This window comes from Ambystoma mexicanum, chromosome 6p (assembly GCF_040938575.1).
Source record: "Ambystoma mexicanum isolate Mex_15411 chromosome 6p, UKY_AmexF1_1, whole genome shotgun sequence".
Taxonomy (NCBI): Eukaryota; Metazoa; Chordata; class Amphibia; order Caudata; family Ambystomatidae; genus Ambystoma; species Ambystoma mexicanum.
The window spans coordinates 385,156,663-385,181,365 of record NC_090935.1 but is presented as its reverse complement, the minus strand read 5'-3'; the positions used below and the strand labels follow the sequence as shown (position 1 = coordinate 385,181,365).

Below are 24,703 nucleotides of genomic sequence, written 5' to 3'. Positions count from 1 at the left end.
TACTGCAGCCTCATCCCGCGTCATTAATATTTGTTTTTATACTATGAGCAGGGAAGTTTATTTCAGCCGCTGATTTGAGTACTCATTTTTGTGGCTAATGAAGATATTTTTACAAGTTTGCTCTCCAAGGTGCAACTGATGCTTAGTTTTGTGTTTTAAAATAACAAATAATGCATGGGAAGGACCCTTTTAATTGTTTGCTCAGTAAAAGTAGACTTGTTTGGAAGAATTTGACGGCAACCTTTTATTCCATTATAGAGAATTTTGGCACCGTATACAGATTTTCACTACAGGCATAATCCAGATACTGCAGAAGGACAACTTAAGTAAGTATCATTCATGAAATATTTACTGGAAGTGTATATTACTGAAGTGAACTGATTATGTGTATTAATTTTGTTAAGATATGTTGCTCTTTTAACTGAGTAGCAATTTATAGCTAAAAATCAAATGTATTCACATTTTATCAGTGCCCATGCATACTGTTCCTTTAGCCAAGGAAGTTTAAAATGTTACTTTTTTATTTTGAGAATGATATGTACTGTAACTTTCTTTTAGAAATCATTTCACTCTGCAACATCCGATGAAGTCTGGGATTTTGCAAGCCAACGCTTTGTTCTCACCATAGTATTTTCAGTTAGTCCAATAAAATTATCAAAACCTGCATCTTGTGGGATTTTTAAACGGGACTAAAACAGCGTCTAATTTTTCTTTGCACTTCACATAAAAACATTCAAAAGTTGTACACTAGCATTATGCAGGGGGAGTCACCACAAGATTAATGACAGTTAATAACTTGTTTACACAACTAGTTGGCCTGCCTGTGACATTCTTGTTTGGTCACTCGGAAGCAATGGGCCAGATTAACGTGTGAACTTAATTTGCTTTCCTAAGACAACAGCCCTTTTCACTTCAAACTGCCATGTCAAATCTCCTGGAACACTGTTAGGGAGATGTATCATTTGTATGCTTCATCCCCTCTCCTAGTGAGACCCCCAGCACTTTTTGCTGAACTTCTGGCCATTTCTTTCATTCCTGAATGAGTGGAGCCTTCTTCTCCACTCATCGATTCTTGTGGGCTCAGTCGTTTGGAACTCTATTCTTTGTTTTCTACCTGTAATATGAAGTCTGTCTGCTCCATAGCTCTCCCTAGCTCTTAAAGGCATCTGTCTTTTTACTACTGCACCACACAGCTCCTTATGGGCAGTGTTGCTTAGGGTCCTCCTGTAAGATCTCTTTTTCTATATCCTCTAGTAACTACAGTTCTTAAGGATAGCAAGGCATACATTAGTTTTCAAAAACTGATTTGCAGATGTTGCTAATTAACATTTTTAGATTAGCAAATCAGCTTTTTTGATTAGCAATTTTGTATTAATTTTTAAATGTCACCGGAAGTTATTTGTAACCAAGACATACAATGTGTAACATTACAGCATTTTTGTGTACCGCTTGAGACATTAGTGAGAGGAGTGTCTGTTAAAGGTTGGATGAATTAATGGACACAAATACATAGATAAAAAAAGACTCTGAAAACCTTTATTAGTGCAAGGCTCTGTGCAGATGAGTGCAGGCAGTGTTGCACAGGGCATTGTCCTTTATATTGTATGCTTAACCCATCATTTGATGTGTAAGTTGAAGTTCAGAAGTTTCTTAAAACCAAAACGGTCACAATGCTAAAGGGCAGTCATAGCCTGAGCACGTAGTATGGTTTTTCAGCAGGCCGGGAAATTGTCAATTTCAGGTGGTCAATATAGTGTTAATTTACCACTTTCCGAGTGGGGGCAGGGCTGCTGACGGTCTTCAAGCCCGAGTGAGGTAAGCATAAGTGCAGCATTGCAGGATCTGGGTTGTTTGTTCACGCTTGATTTCTTCATGGCCGAACTTCCCACCGGCTATTTGCTCGGGCCCACGTTCTGACCATGCATTATTATTTTTTTTTTTGTCCTCTTCGCCCCTGAAACACCCAAATACCGAACATGGGGAGCCAGGGGACATTCCCACAGCCCCGGCTCATGTTTGGTATTTTTGTATTCGAACAAAGCGGTAAAACCCAATTGGATCAAAACGGTCAGTTTTTTCGATCAAATTAGGTGTTATCGCATTCCAGTCCTGTGCATCCATGATTACAATGTTTATCGCTATTATCACTCAGAGCTGCCATCTTGGGTTCTGATATGTTTGCTTTTAACGGAACCAAGTTGTGCTCAGTTCATGCTACCTTAAAAAGGAATTACCTGTATGTCTGCGACTGAAAATAAGTATTTCCAGAACCTGCATGTGACCAAGGAGGTTAGTTGGCAGGGGTTCCACGTGTGGAACTTCAGTGGAGACCTTGCTTGGGCAACACCTCCAAGGACACGGTGAAAGCTGGCCACAGGCGCTGCAGCATAAAATGAGGGCAGCTACATTCTGCTTCCATTCCCACCCTCCAGATTGGCCAGCTGTCTGCTGCAGGTGCTAATAATGAATGCAATCTAATAGTAAAGCAAAACAAGCTCTGGCAGCCAACTACATTGCATGGCATTTCAGTAGATCTGTAGATATACAGACTGGATGGAACTAATCACTACTTTGCGTAAACTAGTTAGCTTTGTGTATTAATTATGTAAGAAGAAAGAAAATAAGCGACTAAGCAGAGAGGTTTGTGTCGCAGGCAGAGAACTGGGCAACGTGCTTTTGGGTTGAGCACCAGTTGCACAGAGTGATGCAACCAGCAGGTCACAGAACTAGGTTTGTCATCAAAAGCATTTGATCCTGTACAGTATGATAGACTTTCACCAACAAAATGAAATATAGTTTACACTATGAAATTTAAATGTACTAACTTAAACATTACTGAAAAACATGGAGACAATGCAGTGCTATACAGTAGCAATACTGCATTATGTAACAAGTTACATTTTTTTGGATGGGAATTGCAGGCTTGTCTTTAAAAAAATAATAATAAAGTTGACACATTCTGGTCTTTGCCAGAAGTATCATCCCGATGACTTCAGGTTTGCAATTATTTGAAAAAAAGTTTCTTGCCCAAAACTCCCACACAGGCCTTTGTGGAGAACATAATTACTTCTCCGCTATCTCCCATTAGCCTCTTTGAAGCTGAGGCGCAGAGAGCCCCAATTCTAAGAGATGAATGCTGGGTGAGCTGTGCTTTCATTAAAGAAGGTAATTTAAAATATTTGACTATGCTGTACAAGTGTCAATTTAATTAGCAAACCTACAGAATTGCATAGCACATAGCTATGCAACACTGCTTATTTTATTCCTTGGATAGAGAGATACTTTGTATCTCTCCCAAAACTCTAGTCTGAGAGATTGCACACACCACCTTCAGTGGAGTGACAAAGGGATACCTAGTATCCCCCTTCTCCCTGTTCCTGTGACTTGAGTCACATAGACAATCTCCTAGTTATGGCTGGTGGCAGTGGACGTGTTCGACCAACTATTGTTTAGCTTTTATACCGTGCCACAGGTCCTCCCTCAAGACTGCTGCTGAATGGTCCCCTCAATTGTCCTGCCTTCATTCATTAGACCAAGGAATCCGGAGGTTTGGTTCAGAGCTGCAACATTGCAGAGCATCCAACAAAAACATTTTCTTCTATCTTAAGGTACTGTTGGGGAAAAAGGTATTGCTTACCTGATTCCAAGATGTCACTACCTTACCTCCGACTCAAGCCACTACTTGTGTCCCTTCGAGTCTTTTAACAGGTCTCCCTTGTTAGTTGTTCCGTTGCTGCTTCTATGGCACTAGAGACGGGAAGAAATCCACAGGAACTCTTCATTTCTGATGGTTGTTAATCTGCTTAGAATCACATGCTTTGCATATAGTCCAACATCCAGTGGTAACCGCAGAGTATTGCATCTCGTCTTTCGGGGATCGAAAGCGGACGTCAGCATAGGCATGTTAGTAACACTATCCTTATCGTGACGTGTAGTGTACCCAAAATCCCTCACACGCCGAGGTCCCCAAGATGGTTTTTTTCCACCCAGATAACTGGTCGCCCTATAGCGGAGCTCTTACATAAGAGACATTGTTTATCCTAAACCGACTTGTCGGTTATTCCCCCTTAAGTCATTTTGACGGCAAGAACAACTTTGAGGAAGACTATGGGGGACTTGTCTACGGCGGCGGATTTAGGCGCCTAAGATCCGGCGGCTGAAGCATCCATGTGGCTTGGCCCTCTGGCCAGCCTTTACAGTAGGGAGAGTGGGGTCGAGGTGGCCATATTTCCGTTGTCTTTCCTCTTTCCCCCTCTTTACCCTCTAGGTCTGGTCATCTTTCCCTTTTGCTATGGAGAGGACTCCTTTTAGGTTCTGCTCTAAGAGTAGGGTCAGATACCTGTGGAAGGACGAACACAGGACGTGCAACTCCTCCCCCCCCCCCTTAGATTACGACGAGAAGCGGTGTGAGGCTTGTAAACTCCTTCGGTCTAAAACCCTTAAGGAGCTCTGTGTAAAGCAGTGGGCCGCATACGGTATGTCACGGGCGGAACCCTCTTCCCCTACTGCCACACCCGCCGAAAGTGACGGGGGCACCTCCAGTGATGAAAAATCTGTTGCGGATGTGATAGACCACGAGACGGAGACTCCCTAGGTCTGCAACGCCTGTCCCCGACCCTTTAAGGCCTGACTCTGGTCTCGCCCTAGGGACAACACCCGGGGACAGGGGCGTACAAAGACATTACACTACCCCTCTACCTATTTCGACGGGTATGTCGAAAAAGGGGAAAGCACCAGCAGGGCAGTCTAAGATTGCGGCGGATTTCTTGGATAGTTCAGATCCAAAGTCTTCCCCGCATCCGCAGCAGAGTTTGACTGGGCATCCCGAAATAAACAAGGGCGCTACCCCTAAATCAAGTTTACACATTGAAGCGTGGAATTTCGACGCTCAGACGGTTCCGAATGACCCGGTAGGCCCAACAATTACGACTAGGCCTCAAGGTGAAAAACTTACCGCTAGGCCCTCTAACGCCGTGGTAGGTGGTAAATCTTCCTATAGACCTTCGAAACCACTATCTAATTCCGATTCGGTGGAAATCGACCACAGTATCGCTAGAATTACTTCGGCGGTTGGGCTTATTCCTATTCCGTCGAAAAACATGGGGCAGCCGCGGACAAATCTATAAATACGCCCTGGTGCCCCTATTCTCACGATTCCTACGAGGTCAGGCAAGAGCCTCTTTCCAACACCCTGAGTGACAAATTTCAGCATCAAGGGGCAGAAGACGTTTTTCCACCCATAGGCCCTTCTAGTTCCTCTAAGTGGACATTGAAATTTGAAGGGTGCATGGATCGTCTTGAGAAAATTATTTATTTTTCTGAATATCCTTCCCTGAAAAGATATTGTGGAGAACTTAATCTTAAATCTGCTTCACAGTTACAAGAGGAGCAGCCCTCAGTCCCCGTCCATCATGAAGACCTCATTCAAATGGATACTTACCAGGACATTTACAATGAAGAACCTTCCTTCCTGCAGGGCTACAATGAGGACCAGGCAGATGCCCTGGACAATTGGGAAGAGAAACACCAAGTGGGGATGGACCCATTGATGCTCCCCCAACAAGATCAGGACACTGATGTTCTGTGCCTGGATTCTCCTCCGTCCACCCCGGCTCACCAGGCCTCACCTGTAGACGACTAAATGGCCTTCAATGCCATGAAGGAAGGCAACAGATCACTTTCAAATCACTACTCAAGAGGCGGTGCCTGAGCAGGACTTTGTAGAAGACAGTCTTAAGGCGAAATCCCCCTATAGCCAGGCCATTCCTCCTCCTTAATTCTGTTAAGAGAAGATTGGCCCCCTCCCTGGTGTCACCAGCCCAGACCTGGGCAGTGAACCCAAGAGTAGAAAAGTTATTTCGGCCAGCTCCTTTGGACCCTCAATACATTAAAGGGCACGCCACCCCCGATTCCCTGGTAGTGACTACCACCTGGAAACGGGCAGGAGTACCCCTTGCTACGGGGGAGGCACCTCCAGATAGAAAATCCAAGAGGAAATATGCCTTGGATAAGCGGGTTACCTCGACTGCCACATATACCACACGCATAGCAAATAACACTACGCTGCTGGTGAGTTTTGCTGACGCTCAATTGAACCTAGTACAGGAAGGTCTCCAGGAGGTCCGAGAGCCCATCAGGCCCAAGCTTCTCACGATTGTGGCCGAAGGCAGACAAGTGAACCAGAATGTGATAAAGAACAGTTTGGACATGGCTGAAACAGCAGGCAGGTCTCTGCTCAGGGAACCTTAATTAAGAGGCATGCTTGGCTTCGTACCTCAGGGTTTAATCCTGAGACACAGGCGCTCTCATCAATAAACCCATTGAAGAAACTAATCTCTTCGGAAAGGCGGTCGATGAATCTCTAGAAATAGCTAAAAAAGGGCATGAGACCCTTTAAGTACCTGCAACAAATTACTCAAAGACCTTGCGCCCAGAGGGGAGGTAATTCTCCTCGGTCCTTTCGAGGGCAGTCCTGTGCAAGTCAGAACAACTATGGCACAGGAAACGTAAATGCTGGAGAAACATCAGGAAGCCCCGCATACTACCCACCAAGGGGTCAGCAACGCAGCAAAGCGAGAGGTAGAGGCCACAATCCTAGAGGAGCCACAGTCTCTAGTCAGAAATGACCATCAGATCTAGGTCACCTCCCATGTCACCCTGGTCGGGGGGCTCATAACATCTTTGCTCATGGCTTGGGAGGGGATAACTTCAGACCAGTGGATCATAAACACGGTCGCCCACGGGTACTGCGTGGAATTCACCCGACCTCCACAATTCCGACCACCACGATCACAGCGCCTCTCACCGGACCATCTGGAGATCTTGAATCAAGAGGTGGAAGCGCTGCTGGGAAAGGATGCCATAGAAGCTGTCCCTACTCTTCAGGTAAACGAGGGTATTAATTCAGTGTACTTCCTTGTATCCAAAAAGGACCTCACCATGTGCCCTGTGCTAGATCTGCGCCCAGCGAACAAATTCATGAAACCTCAAACGTTTCGCATGGTAACACTACAGGAGGTGATCCCACTGTTGAAACAGGGGGACTACATGGCAACATTGGACATGAAAGATGCATACTTTCATATTTCAATGTTGCCAGCGCACAGGAAATGTCGAAGGTTCATGATAGAGGACAGGCATTACCAATTCAAAGTACTCCCCTTCGGCATCGCATCAGTGCCAAGGGTGTTTACCAAGGTACTGGCAGTAGCAGCAGCACACCTGCGCAGACTATCCGTCACGGTTTACCCTTACCTCGACGACTGGCTCATAACAGGGGACTCGTACGACACACCCAAAGGACCGTAGACCTTCTGTTCAGTCTGTGATTCTCCATCAACAAGAAAAGAATCCAGTCTAGTCCCCTGTCAAGTAAAACAATTTCTGGGGGCTCTAATCCGGACGAAAGACGGCCTCGTCTTCCCCTCCGAGAGGGTTCAGAACATGCTTTTTCAGATACCTCAATATGTAGCCAGTCGGGAGGTGATGGTGCGCAAAGCCATCGGTTTGCTATAGATGATGGGGGCCTGCATAAACTTGGTTCCCCACGCGCGGCTGCGCATGCGTCCCATGCAAGAGTGGCTCAACAGCCAGTGGTGTCAGACCAGCGGACAATGGGAAGATCTGGTAGTTGTCTCGCCAGTCCTTGTTCTCTCTCTGCAGTGGTGGTCAAGGGAAAACCTTCACCACCCCTGCAGTAGAAGCCACTCTCACGACACTCATCTCTCTCGGGGTTGGGGGGCTCACCTCCTTCAGCAGACAATGCATGGAGTGTGGTCCCCACAAGTAGCGTCCAACTATATAAACTTACTGTCACATTCACCTGTGTCTCTTCAGGAGCGATGGACTAGCCGCCCTTGACCCAGAGTCTTCACTTCCCCTGTTTCACCCAGAGGAATACTGTGATCTTTAGTAGGGTGTACACGCCATCATGAGTTCAGATGCCAAACACTGTTTTATGCCTTCACAGCGAGGCCGAGTGTTCAAGGCGCCAGTTTCTTCACTGGCTAGAAAGTCCTTCCCGCAAGTGAACGTTGCACGGAGAATGTTGAGTGTCCAAAATTGTCTGTATTGTCTTTGTTTGCCGGTGGGTGAGTAGCGCTGCATGTAGAAGCTAGCTGCTGGTAGGTTTGCGCAGCGCCTTTCATTCGAGCATGCCTGGTAATGTCTCTCCCTTTCCCTTGCAGGAGAAATTATGTGGTATTAGCGCCTTGAGTCCGGGTTTAGCGCTACAGGCTACTTGGTGGTTGAGTAATTATACACAAAGGCTTTTGGTAAGTATGCACCATGAGCGCAGTGAAATAAGTGTCCGCGTTATTGGGGCGAGCGCAATGAATAATGTCTCTTCTTTCTTTTGCAGAGGTTTGTGCGCTTGTACAACTGTCCTGGATTGCAGCTTTGCGGCAAGATTCGGTGAGTATGCGCAGCGTTACTGATGTGCGCGTGTTAAGGCAGTTCTTCTTTGTTCTTACAGGTGCCGGTGGGGAAGTCCCCTCTTGATTCGAGATAGCTGCGGCGTGGAGTAAGAACGGAGGTTCTTCCGGAGCGGGTAAGCAGAACAGGATGATCCGGAGCGGGTAAGCAGAAAAGGATGATCCGAAGCAGGATGATCCGGAGCACGGTAAGTGTGTTGCTGATGCAGCTCACAGTAAGCTGGAAGAATCTTGGGTGTGGTTTATATAGCCAGCCACACCCAAACACTAGCGAGCTCATGAATCATCATGCACTTCCTTTTTGGCAACAGGAAGTGGTAACCAGGAAGTTACTACAAACACTAGGAAGGAATGAAAGGAGGGATTTGTTATGGGTTCTTTGTGTGCCTATGACAGGCCTGCCAAGCCTCCACCCAGCTTGCCCCAACTACTTGCCTGATACCCATGACACTTACTGGAGCTATTAGCAGTGTTCAAGGCATTAAAGGCTTTTCAGTTGCAACTACAAGAGAAGACAGTGCTGATTCTAACAGACAGCACTACAGCCATGTATTACCTGAACAAACAGGGGGGCACTCTCTCCTCTCCAGGGCTATCCAAGCTGTCCCAAAACATTTGGATATGGGCTCTCAAACACAAGATGTTACTCCTGTCTCAACATGTTCATGGGGAACTCCATCTTCTGGCAGACGTGCTGTCATGATCTCTGCTTCCAAAAGATCAGGACTTGCCCGACTCCCTTGGAAGCAGACCCATAACCCCGGTTCCGAGTGCCAGCCAGTCCCAATTGGGACCTTTTGGACCCCGTCCTGGCGCCAGTGGCACCAGGCTCATAAAGATGCCCAGTCCCAGCGCTGGAAGCGCCGGGCTCATAATGCTTGGGTGGACTTACCTGCAGCAGACCATGCTGCTTACTTACCTGCCAGTTGAACCCCTGATCCTCTTCTGTTTGGGACTACTTTTCCTGTTGGGTGGGGCAGGAGCCACTCCCTAGGTTCAGAACACTGGAACTCTTCTGGAAAGCAGGAACTCTTTTCTTACCTAGGCGTGGCTGTGGAAGGAGACACCTAAGCACTACAGGAGGCTATTTAAACCACACCCGATGGATGAATCTTGCTTTGCGTTATTCTGCATTCTCTGCAGCAGAACGCTCATCGTGTCTTCTGCTTCTGATCCTGGGCCTAAGGGAACAAAGGCTTACCATCCTGGAATCCAGTCTTCAGCAGCACCTGTAAAGACAAAGAAAGAACAGGTTAGCACTACGGTCTTCAGTGGCAGCGCATCTCTTACCTGGTCCATCGGCTGTCACCAACGCCTCGCGCTGCATTCCGGCATCTGAAAGACAAAGGCTTACCTACTCTTCGCACGCTCCGGAGGCCTTTGGCGCTGCATCCCGCACCTGAAAGACAAAAGAAGGTGCGTTTAAAGACATTGGGCAACTTTATTACTCACGTGCCATTACTCCTTCCCACGCCGAATCCAGTGGGTATTCCAATACCCTTCAGCTTCTCTAAAGCTCCGAACTTGTACCTGCAAGATAAAAGGGACAGTTAGTGCGCATCGTGAAGCAGGCTACAAGCGCTTACTTACATGCTTCCAGGCGCTTCTATTCCTCACGCGGGTTCGATCCTCAACTCTCATCAGCCCGCCATCCGCCATCGCCGGAACCCTGCAAAACAAGAGATATTATTACAAAAGACTTTTAAGACATTTGAAGTGCCCAGAATTTACCGTTCGTGCAGTTAACGACGGACAGCAGTCCTCTGAGGTCAAGAGGCCTGCACCCTTATCCAGTGAAGAAACTGGTTACGGCACCCTGCCCCGAGGCAGATGGAGAGCTCGGCGTTCACTTACCTAAGGTGAGGGCGTTAACCTTTGGGGTTCTACAGGAGAAGAGAAAGGGAAGAGGAGAGAGGCACCCAATAACCCCAGTTCATTAATCCCATATTTTCTATCTGCAGACATCTTACTCTTCGAGTCAGACATACAGTGCACAGAGGTCCAGCCCAAAGAGCCAACCGTGTGTTACACATCACCTTTGAAGATACGGCATTCACCCAGTCAAGACCGGCGCCTCTGCGGGAATCAGGTGAGCGTTACAGAACGCAAAGCCTACCGCAAAACTCCCACCCAGGCGCTATGGAAACCTCGGATACCGACCAGCTAGCCCAGTTACTTGGGGAACTAAGAGCAGAAGTGCATGCAGCCCGTCAGGAAACGAATGCTCTAAGAAGGGAACTGATTATTTCCAAGGAGCGAACAGACGATCTCGCTAGACAATTGCTACAGTCACAAGCCGGACAAACTCCGTTACCCGCATCAGGGGCAAATCTTCCTTCAACATCCTCTACGAACCCAGTGCAGATCAACCTACCTGGGAATGTACCTCTGGCTCCGCCCGAACGATTTTCTGGTGACCCAAAGAGGTTTGCAGTATTTATTCAGGGCCGGTTGCACTTCTTATGCCGGCCAGCAGCCTTTCCAACTGATCAAGCTAAGGTAGCTTTCGTGCTTTCGTACCTTAGTGGCAATGCGGCAGACTGGTCGATCCCTCTAGTTAATCAAGATGATCCGGTTCTCCATGATTTTCAAGCTTTTCAGCTCCGTATGGAAAAACTGTTTGCAAGACATTCACAGGGGCAGGCCTTGGACAATGAGCTCCTTTCATTGCGACAGGGTAATCAAGACCTTTTGGCTTATATTGCGTCTTTCAACAGACTGATAGTGGAAACTCGATGGCCTGAGGACAAAAGGATTACGCTGTTTTATAGAGGTCTACGTGGAGAGCTCAAAGATGTGTTAGCCCAAGTAGTGAATCCCCCGCAAGACTGTTCGGACTATATTGACTTAGTCGTTCAAATTGACCACAGACTGCAGAACAGGAAGGCCGAACGTTCCAAGTTTGATGCTCGAGTATTTTCCAAACCACCAACTCCTACCAAAGGAGTAGACTCCGGGAAACCCATGCAAATAGGGGGCCTGAAAGGACCACTAACACAAAAGGAGCGGGAAAGGAGAAAACCGCTGCAATTATGCCTCTATTGCGGAAACTCGGGGCACTTTCTTCGAGACTGTCCGGTGAAACCAGCCAAGAAGGCAGTAGGAGCTGCAGTTACCAGGGTCACAAACTCTGAGCAGGGAAACAACCTCGCCCGACAAGAATAGAGGTCCTCTTGCCGAGCGTTAAAACCAGTTCCGTGACCTCGCATTTCGTGCTACCTATGGTCCTCATTAGCCCTGAACATCCGGATCGATTACATGCGATTGAAGCTTACGTCGACAGCGGTGCCATCGGCAATTATGTGGATCATGAAATGGTTTTGAGGATGAATCTAACTCTTTGTCCAAAGGCTGTAAAGGACGTCATTACTACGGTGGATGGTACGGAGATAGCCTCCGGACCAGTAACGCATACCACCCAAGAAGTGACGCCAGTAAGTCAAGATGGACACCATGAGAAGATCGTGTTCGATGTGATCAAGGCCCCTCAGTTCCAGATTATTCTAGGAATTCCTTGGTTAGAGAAGCACAATCATCAGATCGATTGGCGAGCAAGAACGGTTCAGTTTCCAGAATGTCTCTACTTGTCACCCTTGACCTGGTGTTGCACTGGCAGCAGTTTCCTCGGAGGCTCCCCAGTTACCTCCTGAATACCTAGAATTCCAAGATGTTTTCCGGAAGGATCAGGCTAACTCTCTACCTCCTCATAGGTCTTATGACTGCCAGATAGAACTGATACCTGGATCTACTCCTCCTTGTAGTAGAATTTATGCCCTCACCGAGCCTGAGAATCTTCACCTCCGACAATACCTGGATCAATACCTAGCGAATGGGTTTATTCGTCCTTCCAAGTCCCCTGCTTCCTCAGCTTTGTTCTTCGTTCCAAAAAAAGAAGGGGACCTTAGAACTTGTTTAGATTATCGCGCCCTGAACCAGATCACCGTTAAGAATAGATATCCGTTACCTTTGATCCCTGAACTCCTGGACCAAGTCAGAAAAGCATACATATATACAAAGCTGGATCTTAGAGGAGCCTACCACTTGGTACGAGTAAAAGAGGGCGATGAATGGAAGACGGCCTTCCGCACCAAGTATGGGCTATTTGAATATCAGGTCATGCCCTTCGGACTTTGCAATGCCCCGGCCGCCTTTCAATATTTTCTGAACGATGTCCTCAGAGAGCTCATAGATGTGTGTGGTGTTGTTTACATTGACGACATCCTCGTTTATTCTTCATCGGAAACTGAACATCGGAAACACGTGAAAATGGTCCTCGAGAGATTGCGTCAACACAAACTTTTCGCTAAGTTGGAAAAATGTGTTTTCAACGTGACTGAAGTTGAATTCTTGGGATTCATATTATCACCTTGCGGAGTGCGTATGGATTCAAAGAAGGTCGATGCAATTCTCAAATGGCCATCGCCATCCTCCGTAAAAGGTGTTCAAAGCATGTTAGGCTTCGCTAACTTTTACCGCAGGTTTATCCCCGAATTCTCTCGAATAGTCCAGCCCATCACCGCCTTGTTAAAGAAAAACAAACGTTTTGAATGGTCTACCGAGGCGGAACAAGCTTTCCAGAATTTGAAGACTAGATTTATCTCTGCACCGATCTTAAAACATCCTCGCCCAGAACTCCCCTACATCGTTGAAACTGATGCTTCGAGCCTTGCCATGGGGGCAGTTCTATCACAAAAGGAACCAGTAACCAATCAGTTGCATCCCGTGGCATTTTGGTCCCGCAAATTCTCGCCTCCTGAAATCAATTACACTATTACTGATAAGGAACTTCTAGCTATCAAGTCCGCCTTTAAGGCTTGGCGGCATTATCTTCTGGGGGCCCGACACACCGTTACTGTGATTACAGATCACCGAAACCTGCAATATTTGAAAACCGCAAAAGCTCAATCCTCTAGGCAACTCCGTTGGGCACTATTCTTTGCCGAATTTGACTTCATAATTACCTATCGACCTGGTACAAAAAACGGTAAAGCTGATGCCCTTTCTCGGATGGGAGTGGAAGAACATTTGATCAATCCTAAACCTGTACCTATCATTCCCGAACAAAGAATTCTAGGTGTAATCGCCACACAATCCATAGGGGAAGTTAAGGATAAAGCCAGGCTACTGGTAACTCCAGCAGACATACAGAATTGGCATCTGCAGGGAAAGGACTTTACGGTGAAGGACAACCTATTATATTTCCAAGAATGGTTATACCTGCCCAGCACAGATTTACAGAAAAAGGTAATCTCTTGTTATCACGATTCTTTAATGGAAGGACATCCCGGTATGACCAAGACCTCGGAAAAGATCAAGTGCTACTTCTGGTGGCCGTCTTGGAAAAAAGATATCAGAGACTTTATAATGTCCTGTGGAGTATGCGCCCAAAACAAGAGTCAAAAGGAAAAACCAGCCGGCCTCTTACGCCCTATTGACATCCCGCCTCGCCCTTGGCATACGCTTTCTATGGACTTCATCACCGATCTACCTCCATGCTCCGGATACAATACGATCCTAGTAATCGTGGACCTATTCTCCAAGATGGCGCATTTCATTCCACTCAAAGGCTTACCAACAGCAGCAACTCTGGCCCGAGAATTTCTCGAGAACATCGTTCGACTGCACGGTTTTCCTTCAGTTCTAATTTCGGATCGAGGTAGTCAATTTATTTCTCATTTTTGGCAAAGTTGCTGTCGGTCGGCTCAAATTGATGTGAGTCTTTCGACCAGCCACCACCCTCAAACCGACGGACAAACCGAGAGGACCAATCAAACTCTGGAACAGTATTTGCGCTGCATGCTACAACAAACTGAAAACACTTGGAAAGATATCCTTTGGATAGCCGAATATGCCTACAATAACTCTGTCCACTCGGCAACTGGGAAGACCCCGTTTTTTCTTTTATACGGTAGTCACCCTTGAACCTCGGAGTTGGATCCACTCCAAGATCTTGGAACACCAGCAGTAGACCACCTGCATTCTACAATCACCCAAGCCTTTAAGGAAGCCGTTTCTCACCTTCAAAGGGCTAAAGAACAATACAAGAAAGGAGCAGACCAACATCGGAAGGAAGCCCCCCAATATCAAGTAGGAGATCAAGTCTGGTTATCCACCAAATATCTACCTCTAAAAGGACCACGCACATTCAACCCAAGATACCTTGGTCCCTATTCCATCACTACCATAGTAAATCCAGTAGCGGTCAAGTTGGACTTGCCCCCTCACGTGAAGATACATCCGGTCTTCCACATCTCTCTATTAAAACCAGTGCAACCTCAAACCCGACTAACTACATCTCCAAAACTTATTCTAGTTGATGGAGAACTCGAGTTTGAAGTCAAAAGCATCCTGGATTCCAAGATCTCCAAATCTAAACTATTTTACCTGATTGACTGGAAAGGCTATGGTCCCCAAGAAAGATCCTGGGAACCTGCAGAATATGTCCACGCGCCTCGTCTAATCAAAAGATTTCATCGAACATTTCCTAACAAGCCCAAACCCCCGGAGAAGCCCGGTTTGGGAGGGGCCTTGAGGGGGGGTGCTGTCATGATCTCTGCTTCCAAAAGATCAGGACTTGCCCGACTCCCTTGGAAGCATACCCATAACCCCGGTTCCGAGTGCCAGCCAGTCCCAATTGGGACCTTTTGGACCCTGTCCTGGCACCACTGGCACCAGGTTCATAAAGATGCCCAGTCCCAGCGCTGGAAGCGCCGGGGTTATAATGCTTGGGTGGAGTTACCTGCAGCAGACCATGCTGCTTACTTACCTGCCAGTTGAACCCCTGATACTCTTCTGTTTGGGACTACTTTTCCTGTTGGGTGGGGCAGGAGCCACTCCCTAGGTTCAGAACACTGGAACTCTTCTGGAAAGCAGGAACTCTTTTCTTACCTAGGCGTGGCTGTGGAAGGAGACACCTAAGCACTACAGGAGGCTATTTAAACCACACCCGATGGATGAATCTTGCTTTGCGTTATTCTGCATTCTCTGCAGCAGAACGCTCATCGTGTCTTCTGCTTCTGATCCTGGGCCTAAGGGAACAAAGGCTTACCATCCTGGAATCCAGTCTTCAGCAGCACCTGTAAAGACAAAGAAAGAACAGGTTAGCACTACGGTCTTCAGTGGCAGCGCATCTCTTACCTGGTCCATCGGCTGTCACCAACGCCTCGCGCTGCATTCCGGCATCTGAAAGACAAAGGCTTACCTACTCTTCGCATGCTCCGGAGGTCTTCGCACTGCATTCCGGCATCTGAAAGACAAAAAGCTTACCAGCTCTTCGCACGCTCCGGAGGCCTTCGGCGCTGCATCCCGCACCTGAAAGACAAAAGAAGGTGCGTTTAAAGACATTGGGCAACTTTATTACTCACGTGCCATTACTCCTTCCCACGCCGAATCCAGTGGGTATTCCAGCACCCTTCAGCTTCTCTAAAGCACCGAACTTGTACCTGCAAGATAAAAGGGACAGTTAGTGCGCATCGTGAAGCAGGCTACAAGCGCTTACTTACGTGCTTCCAGGCGCTTCTATTCCTCACGCGGGTTCGATCCTCAACTCTCACCAGCCCGCCATCCGCCATCGCCGGAACCCTGCAAAACAAGAGATATCATTACAAAAGACTTAAGACATTTGAAGTGCCCAGAACTTACCGTTCGTGCAGTTAACGACGGACAGCAGTCCTCTGAGGTCAAGAGGCCTGCACCCTTATCCAGTGAAGAAACTGGTTACGGCACCCTGCCCCGAGGCAGATGGAGAGCTCGGCGTTCACTTACCTAAGGTGAGGGCGTTAACCTTTGGGGTTCTACAGGAGAAGAGAAAGGGAAGAGGAGAGAGGCACCCAATAACCCCAGTTCATTAATCCCATATTTTCTATCTGCAGACATCTTACTCTTTGAGTCAGACATACAGTGCACAGAGGTCCAGCCCAAAGAGCCAACCGTGTGTTACACATCACCTTTGAAGATACGGCATTCACCCAGTCAAGACCGGCGCCTCTGCGGAAATCAGGTGAGCGTTACACGTGCTCAGCAGAGATTTCCCTCTGCCCATAGAATACGAATGGCATTGTGTCCAACGTCTTCGCAGAATGGGGCGTACCAGGGATCGACCTGTTCGCAACTCATGAGAATGCCCAATGCCAAGACTACGCCACCAGGTACCCCCAGAACCACTCCAAGGGGAACGGTCTCTGGATAACATGAATAGGGAAATTTGTCTAAGTTAAACACCGCCCCTTCTCCCCTTCTCAACAAGATAGTGCATCTTGTGCACTCGGGAACTAGTTACCATGATACTGGTGGCCCCACCAACCCTGGTTCACTCATGTGATGGAAATGTCCCTCTACCCGCCAGTAAAACTACCCTGCCCGTACAAAATGTTGTCTCAGGACAGGGGGGAGACCCTACACCCTTGCCCACAAACTCTGAACTTAACCGCCTGGCTCCTAAGGTCAGTAAGAGTTTGGACACCTAGAGCCCCCTCAGAGGTCCAGGGACATACCCAGGGAAGCTAGGTAACTAACACCCGTTATTGCTATGCCAGCATATGGAAACGTTTTGTTATCTGGTGTAATACCAAGGGCGTCAATCCCATTGATTGCTCACCCACACACATTGTGCTATATCCAACCCATTTGTTGGACACAGGATTGGTCTTCAATTCCCTGAAGGTTCATCTGCCTGCTCTTTCAGCATACACCAAGTCCCAACAAAAGATGTTGTGGTGGAAGATACCGGTGATTAAGGCCTTTATGGAAGGGGTTAAAAGAATGTATCCTACCATTTCTCACCCAGCTCCTGGATGGGATCTAAATGTGTTTTAACCTGGCTCATGGGGTCTCCCTTTGAGCCTATGCATAAAGCAAGTCTAAAAGATCTTACGTTTAAGACGGCCTTCCTAGTGGCTATCACTTCTATCAGAAGGGTTAGTGAAATACAGGCCCTTTCTGTTCCAGACCCCTTTGTTACAGTCCACAGGGATAAGGTAGTTCTGCGCACACGTAGCCCAGATTCACGCCTAAATTCATCTCGAAGTTCCATGTGAACCAATCGATTGAACTTCTTTCCTTTTTCCAGAATCCCACTAGCATGGCCGAAAGAAGCCTACACACACTAAATGTGCGCAGGGCAGTCATGTTCTACATGGAAAGAACGAAACCACTGAAGAAAACAAACCAATTTTTCGTTTCAGTGGCAGCTGGTAGAGAAGGGGATCCTGTCTCTAAATCAGCTATCTGAAGGTGGATTGTCAAATACATCACACTGTTACGCTCTTGCTAAGAGAGAACTGCCCTTCAAGCCTAGAGCACACTACTCGGGCACTTTGGCTTCCATAGCATTCATTGCAAATGTTCCCCTGGAGTCCATTTGCAAGACGGCAACCTGGAGTTCTGTACACAACTTTACAAAACACTATTGCCTAGACACTCATTCTAGATCTGATTCTCCGGTGGGACAAGCAGTATTAAGGTAGTACACAAAACACGGTTAGATGGGGAAACCAGTGTTTGAATGGGCAAGGTTGCCCTAAGTCAATAATCAAGTTTCAGGAGTCCAGGAGGGACGCTAAATCGGAAAATGTTCTGCCGAAAGGCAACCACCCATCAAAACATAAGTTGCTTAGAGAGGGGAAAGAATTCTCTCTCGCTGTAGTGACTCAAGCGCCTTATGGCTGACATGAATGTCTGCACTTGTTTTACCTTGTAAAGTCAAGTAATGGCCACTCCACATGCTCTGTAACCTGTAACTTGTAATGTATGTAACCAAGCTGTAAACTTCCTTGTTCTCTTGCGCCCTGCTACCCCAGGGTCCGGTGCGCACAATAAATAAACAAACAAACAAACATGAATGGTGTGGGGGCATTGGGATTTACATCTGCTTCCTTTATTAACCCAAATGTCTTAATCCTTTTCATGTGGGTGGTTGTCTCGGTTAAAAACAATCACTCAAACCGGAGTGGTCAAAGTAAACACACAAATAATTTGTTCAAAGATAACAAAAAAAAGATATATATAAACACATCTCCGGTTTGGTGAAGCCTATGTCTAGGAGGGCTTTTGCGAGAGCTTTGCTTTTTTTATCTTTTGGGTCTTTGAACCCTAGGTTGAGGTCCCCTAAGAGTATGACCCTTGAGTTTGCTTTCAGGTTGTCTGCTAGTGTGTGGGTGATGTTGGATTGGAAGTCTAGAGTTGGGCCTGGTTGGCGGTAGACAATGTGTATTGTGATGGTGTCATTAGGTGAGGGAGATGTTTTAGCTGACAGTACGTCAAAGTTATCGGCTTCATTAGTCTTTAGCTGCTGGAGATTCTGTCTTGACGTAGGATGATGTACCCTGGCGGTAAGGTTTGGCAGATGGCTGGTCCGGAGGCTTCATGTAGCCAGGTCTTGGTGATAGCTAGTATGTCTAGGTCTAGGTCTTGAATAAGGTCATGGATCTCTGTTGCATGTGCTGGTAGGGAGTGAACGTTGATGAGTCCACACTGGAACTGTTTTCTGGTTGTCCCCGTGTTTAGAGATTGTATGGGAGCTATCAGAGGTGTTAATTTTGCGTGTTATGTCTGGAGTATGGGTGTCTGTAGGTGGTGGTGGGTGTTGGGAGTGTGTTGCAGGGACGGTCTTAGTGTGAGATGCGAGGCTGGCGGAGCGGCAGCCTATTCTCTGGTTTCTCATGTGGGGAGGCATAGGGCTAGTGATGATTTGTGTGTTGATATGTGGTTTAGGGGGAGTGGTGGTGTGGCTGAGCGCACTATCCGGGCAGGTGATGATGAGACTTGGAGTAGTACTGCCTGTGGAGAGCGCCAATAAAAACTGTGGGTGGAATATTGTGGGAGCAAAGGAAAGAAGCTGGTAAGAACTATGTGGGTGGAGTATTGTGGGAGCAAAGGAAAGAAGGTTGCATGTTACAGTAAGGTGAATAAGAGTAGGTGTAGGCTACGGTGATTACTAGTGGGTTAGGCGCTGGGTTCAGGGGAGTTGCAGGCTTGTCCTAAGGGTAGTCGGTGGAGGTGGGCTGAGTACGGGTCGCAGAAAACGTGGGCTAGGCAGTCACACAGATCACATGTGGGCTAGACGTGCAGTACATCAACCGAAGAGACATGCTGCATGGAAGACCTAGTGTATAGCTTATGCGAGAAATATGACGCGCATCCAGAAGTACGAGCAATATGGCAGAGTCAAGGGTTTTTACGTGTACCTGGCAGCAGTGTGGCTTATACCTCCGAAATGCTGGTGTTCCTTTACAGCTGCTGTGTATTTGTTGAGGATGGGCCCAACTTTCTGAGACGCTGTCCACGCACGGACAGGCACAGACAGGCTGAGACTTGAAGGCGGTGCCTTAGGGGCAAGGTGCCGGCTCATGGCTTCCGGTCGTGCCGGGAGCAGGAAATAGGGACGTAGCTGAATGGTTGCTAAGCAACTTTAGTAAACAAAAACTCTATGTTGCGGCGGCCATTTTCGAGTGTGGGTAGGCTCCACGAGGCGAATGGCGGCAACAGTGAGGATCTTGGACTTGGCCCAAAGTAGCTGTATGGAGGAGCAAGGCACCGGAGGCTAGGTTGAAGTAGCCTACCATGGAGTCAGCGCACGGGACGAAGGCTCGGTGATCTGATCGCAGCTCATTCAGCTGTCTCGCTGTGTCAGGTGCTCGCTGTGACTTCCTGATGACGAGATAAACAGTAAGGTGGTGGCAGAAATGTTTCCACTTCCGGGAATAGATGATCTAACAGGAATTGCTGGTGGTCAGGTGTTTTCAGTTCTCGATCTCGGACCGACATACCAGCAGATCGAACGTTATGAAGACACAAAGGATTTGACAGCATTCAGAATACCCATTAGGCTATACAGTTGCCGAAGAATGCCTTTTGGCTTGGTTTCGGCAGCCAATGTATTCCAGAATGTCATGCATTGATTTTGAAGTAGTGAGAAAGGAGTATTGTTTTACCAAGATGACGTTCTGATTCGTGGTGTGAATGTAGAGGAGCATGTCATGCGTTTCAGAAGTGTGTTGGAGATCTTGAATGAAGCAGGGCTGACGATCGCCAGGGAAAAGTGGACCTTCAGGACAGGAAAGGTGATTTTCTTTGGGGTTTGAACTATCAGGAGAGGTCATGAGTCCAAAATAAGATGCTGTGGAAGCGATCAGAAGGATGGAATGTCCCAAACGTAAGAGTGATGAGTCTTCATTTCTTGGTCTGGTGGAGTTTTATAGTAAATGTTTTGAGAAGTTGTCTGATAAGATGAAGAGAATGAGAAAACATATGAAGAAAGGTGTAGATTTTCACTGAGATTGTGTTCCAGAGAATGAGGGTATTGAGCAGTGTATTAGAAGTCCCCCTGTTCGATCTAGTTTTGTGGAAGGTTGGAAAACCGTTATCTATGCTGATGCCAGAAATCCAAATTTTTATTGTCTGGTGTCAACAAGGATGAGGAGGACATAGTTCAAGAATACCCTTATTGCTTAGATGGAGACAAAGGTCTTGGGATATACATGTCTCCTATGACAGTGAGAGATTCTCCCAAGGTACCTTGGGACGCAATTGCCCTGGATTTGTTAGTTCCTTTTAACATTAGAGGGGCCAAAGATACCTACCTGTTGGTAGTGATCGATTGCCTTTCGAAGTGGCCAGAAATGTGTGTGCTGAAGGATATTTCCAGTAGCAGTATAAAATTTCCAGAGCTGCTATTCTAGAGGGAGGGTTTCCCTCGCCAATGTTTATCGTACAATGGAACTCAATTGGTCTCAAAAGAATTTAAGTGGTTTTTGGAAAAGTATGGTATTGAACAGGTCACGACAACTCTGTACCATCCCCAGGGAAGTGGTCGCGTGGAAAGGTTTAATCACACCTTAATGGATGTCGTCAGGATATCGGTGTCCACTGGGGGTGATTGGGTGAGAGCGGTCATGGAGAGAATGTTCCAGTACAGGCTTGCCCTGCATGCTGTGATGGGAGTGTCACCCTTTGAATTGTTGCGTGGAAGAAAACCCCACACCCACCTGTGCCCGGGTTGGATGGGGAGGTCAAGATGTGAGAGGATGATGTTGGAGGGTGTGAGAGGAAAAATTGTTGGTTAGTGGGTACAAGTCGAAGAGCATTGGATGAGAAGAATCAATGGCAGAAGCCTCATTGTAAAGCTGGGTGATGTGATTAAGGTCAAACTACCAGTGACAGTGAGGAAGCGGAATTCTGTATTTTTGGAGCCCAAGGAGGTTGTCGAGGACCTGGGGTCTTCCATTCTTGTCAAAGGTGGAGGAATTTGGAATAAGGAGAGAGTGGCTGTTATACGCAAGAGGAAGGTGTCTGTTGGATAATAGGAGGAAGGGAGGTGTTGGGAGTGCTTAGGTTGTGTACTTACATTCTTGGATCTTATGTATATATCTGTTCTGTATTAATTGTCATAAGTTATATTTCTCCAGCATGGGGTCTGGCATGGATTCACATGCTCATGAATATTCCCCGTCGTCAGGCTGGGAATCCTCGGTAAAGAAAAAACCAGTATCAGTTTCGTTTCTGATCTGTCTTTCGTAGTAATAACCAATCACTGGTCTCTGCGTCATACTGACCACAGCCAATGACTGCCCTCTACCTAAGCACCGCCTCTGGCAGCCATCTTCAGATTTTTACCGCACGTTCATGTGTTGGGATCCTCGTGCTATTGCTCTCGAGCATTAGTGCTATTTTTTCACGTTTTTTCTCAAAAACTTCGTTTTTTGGGTCAAAAGAGCCTCAAGCTCCACCGACTCTCCATCCGATCAACGGGGACAAGTTTCGGATTCGTCTGCGCCCCTCAAGGGTGAAGATTTCGTCGAGCTACGCTTTTGGAGGACTCCAGAAGTTTCTCAGGCCCGGCCATGGCCCAGGAGAAGGGAAGCTCGACGCCCGGAAAGCTGTTCAGGGTCTGCCCTGGATGCCAGCTGCAGAACGTCTTCAAGGAGGACGAACACTCTTTTTGTCTTTACTGCCTACATGAGGACAAGACGCACGTGGAGAAGAACTGTGCGTTTTGCGGCAACATGTCTGAGCGGACCATGAAGGACCGCCATCAACGTCTCGCCAACTGGCTAGAAGGGAAGAGCCCGTCCGGCGAGAAGAAGAGGAAGAAATCCGAGCGGTCTTCTAAGACCTTTGAGGACGCCCCGGCGACGGGGGTCCAACATAAGGCCAAGCACCGCGAGTCCGCTGGCACCGGGAGCGCCGAACGGTCGGGCTCTACGGGCGCCAGGCAGGGCGCACCCTCCCCGGCACCATCAACCACGAGCCAACGCTCTGGGTCGGGTAAGAGAAAGGCCGAGCACCCGGCGAAGCTCCTGGAGAGGCCCCGGTCGAGCTCGAAGGCGGAGGGGGAGCGAGGCAGTGTCCCCCCCCTCAAGGATAAGGCGGTGAGCGCACCTAAGGTGGTGAAGGCCTTAATCCATCTGGCCAAGCCCTCTATCGAAACTGTCGCGGCGGCCCTGGCTCAGCCTGTGGAAGCTACACCAGTGGTGGCGACCTCGGGGCTCAGAGTCTCCCTGCCACCTCGGAGGGAGTCCTCTTTTGTGCCCATCGATAGGACCCCCGTGAAATCCCCCGTGGGGAAGAAAAAGGGGGGGCAGGGCGTCGTCGTAGATTCGGCCTCAACCTCGGAGGAGGAGCTGGTCGAGGTCTTAAGCCACGACCTCGGCGTGGAAGAAGACCGGCCCGTCGGGATGGATCCCGACGCAGGTGACGACGCCTGATCGCCCGTCGGATTCCCCTCTGCCAGCGCCGCGAGACAACTCGGCGGCCATTTTGTTGGCTATACAGTCCTTATGCTCTGAGATAAGGACGAGACTACCGTTGCCGACGGAACCTCTCCCGTCGGGGGACCCAGAACCGGGACCTTCTGGTGTTCCCCCTACCAAGAAAAGAAGGATCCGCCCTCCACCTCCTTTTCAGCCGTCGCGCCCCTTCCAGCCCTCCTCCCCGTCCACCCGAGGGGATGATACGGGGACTGACACGGCAGCGACGGGTACGGACGACGAGGTATACGACGAGGATGTACCGTCGTCGCCTCCCACCAGGGCTTCTCCGCCCGACGAGATTGGATCGTTCCACTCAATGATCGCCAGGGCATCCGAGCTTTTCCAACTCTGCCCTGAGAAGAAGAAGAAGGAAGGTTTCCTTTATCAGCGGCGCGAGGCCAAGAGGAAGACGGTCCTCGCGGTGCCTCTATTGGACGACATTTGGGATGAGGGCCTCACCCTCCTCAAGAACCCGTCCACGACGCCAGCTAGAAGAGACCGGTACGAGAAAAAGTACCGGGTCCCGGACACGGCCCCCCTGTGCCTCCGGGCGCAGCCTACCCCGGACTCCGTCGTCTCCGCGGCGGCCAGGAAAAAAGCGGGGGGGGGTGCGGGCCTCCACATCGACTTCCCCACCGGACGGCGAGGGAAAGAAATTGGACGCTATGGGACGCAGAGTCATCTCGTCTGCAGCGTCGACGATTAAAGCTGCCAACGCCTTGGCTATCGTGGCCCGATACGACAGGGAGCTCTGGTACAAACTGGCTCCCCTGCTGGACTTCTTGCCGGACGACAAGAGGGCAGAGGCCCTGGAGATCCTGCAGGAAGGTGAGGTGGCTTCGGACCACGCCATTACCGTTGCGACGGACATCGCCGACACTGGGTTCCGCCAGTTGGGCAACGGCGTTTGCCTTAGGCGGCGTGGATGGCTCAAGGCTACGGAGCTGTGAAGCGGGCTGCGGCTGCCCCCCTGCGCGGATCATTCTGTCGGCGACCCGCTGGGGCTGCCCTTGACCCATCCGGCCGTGGGCCTCTGCCGCCGGCCCGTGTAGAGTGGATGTGCCGTGCCGTGGCGGGGCTGGCGCGGCGGGCCCTGGGCGGGTGCTGATTACCACTGAGGCAGGGGGAGTCAGCGCCTGAGAGCCCCACTCGCCTTTCCGGGTGCCCTGCTGGACTATTTTAGGCCCGATCGGGGTCGTGCGGCTGGCTGCAGTTGCCTCCCCTGGGCGAATCGCCACATCTGCGACTCGCTGCTGGGGCCGTCGCTGGAGCGCGCCCCGGCCTACACTCTCTACCCGGCTGTGGGCCCCGCTGCTGGCCTGTGAGGTTTGGTTGTGCCGCGGCTGGGCTGATCGCTGCTATATTGAGATGAGGTGCGGGGGGGAGTCCCGCTCTGGGCGGCTGTGATACCCACATGCCTTTCACCACGCTGCTGGCCTGCTGACCACCGGAGACCCCGGGGCCTGCTACGCCCCCCAGATTTTTCCCCGCGGGAGTACGCGCCACGAGGATACATACCAGGCC

General features: G+C 48.9%; 1 protein-coding gene across 2 annotated transcripts in view; it reads left to right on the top strand.

The window, feature by feature from the left end:
* RICTOR (RPTOR independent companion of MTOR complex 2) overlaps nucleotides 1-24,703 on the top strand; it is a 1,615,046-nt gene that overhangs the window by 178,571 nt on the left and 1,411,772 nt on the right. For both annotated transcript variants that reach the window (XM_069627164.1, XM_069627163.1), the window contains exon 9: nucleotides 259-326. In XM_069627164.1, coding sequence (XP_069483265.1) covers nucleotides 259-326 — 68 coding nt within the window. The remainder of the gene's footprint in view (nucleotides 1-258; nucleotides 327-24,703) is intronic.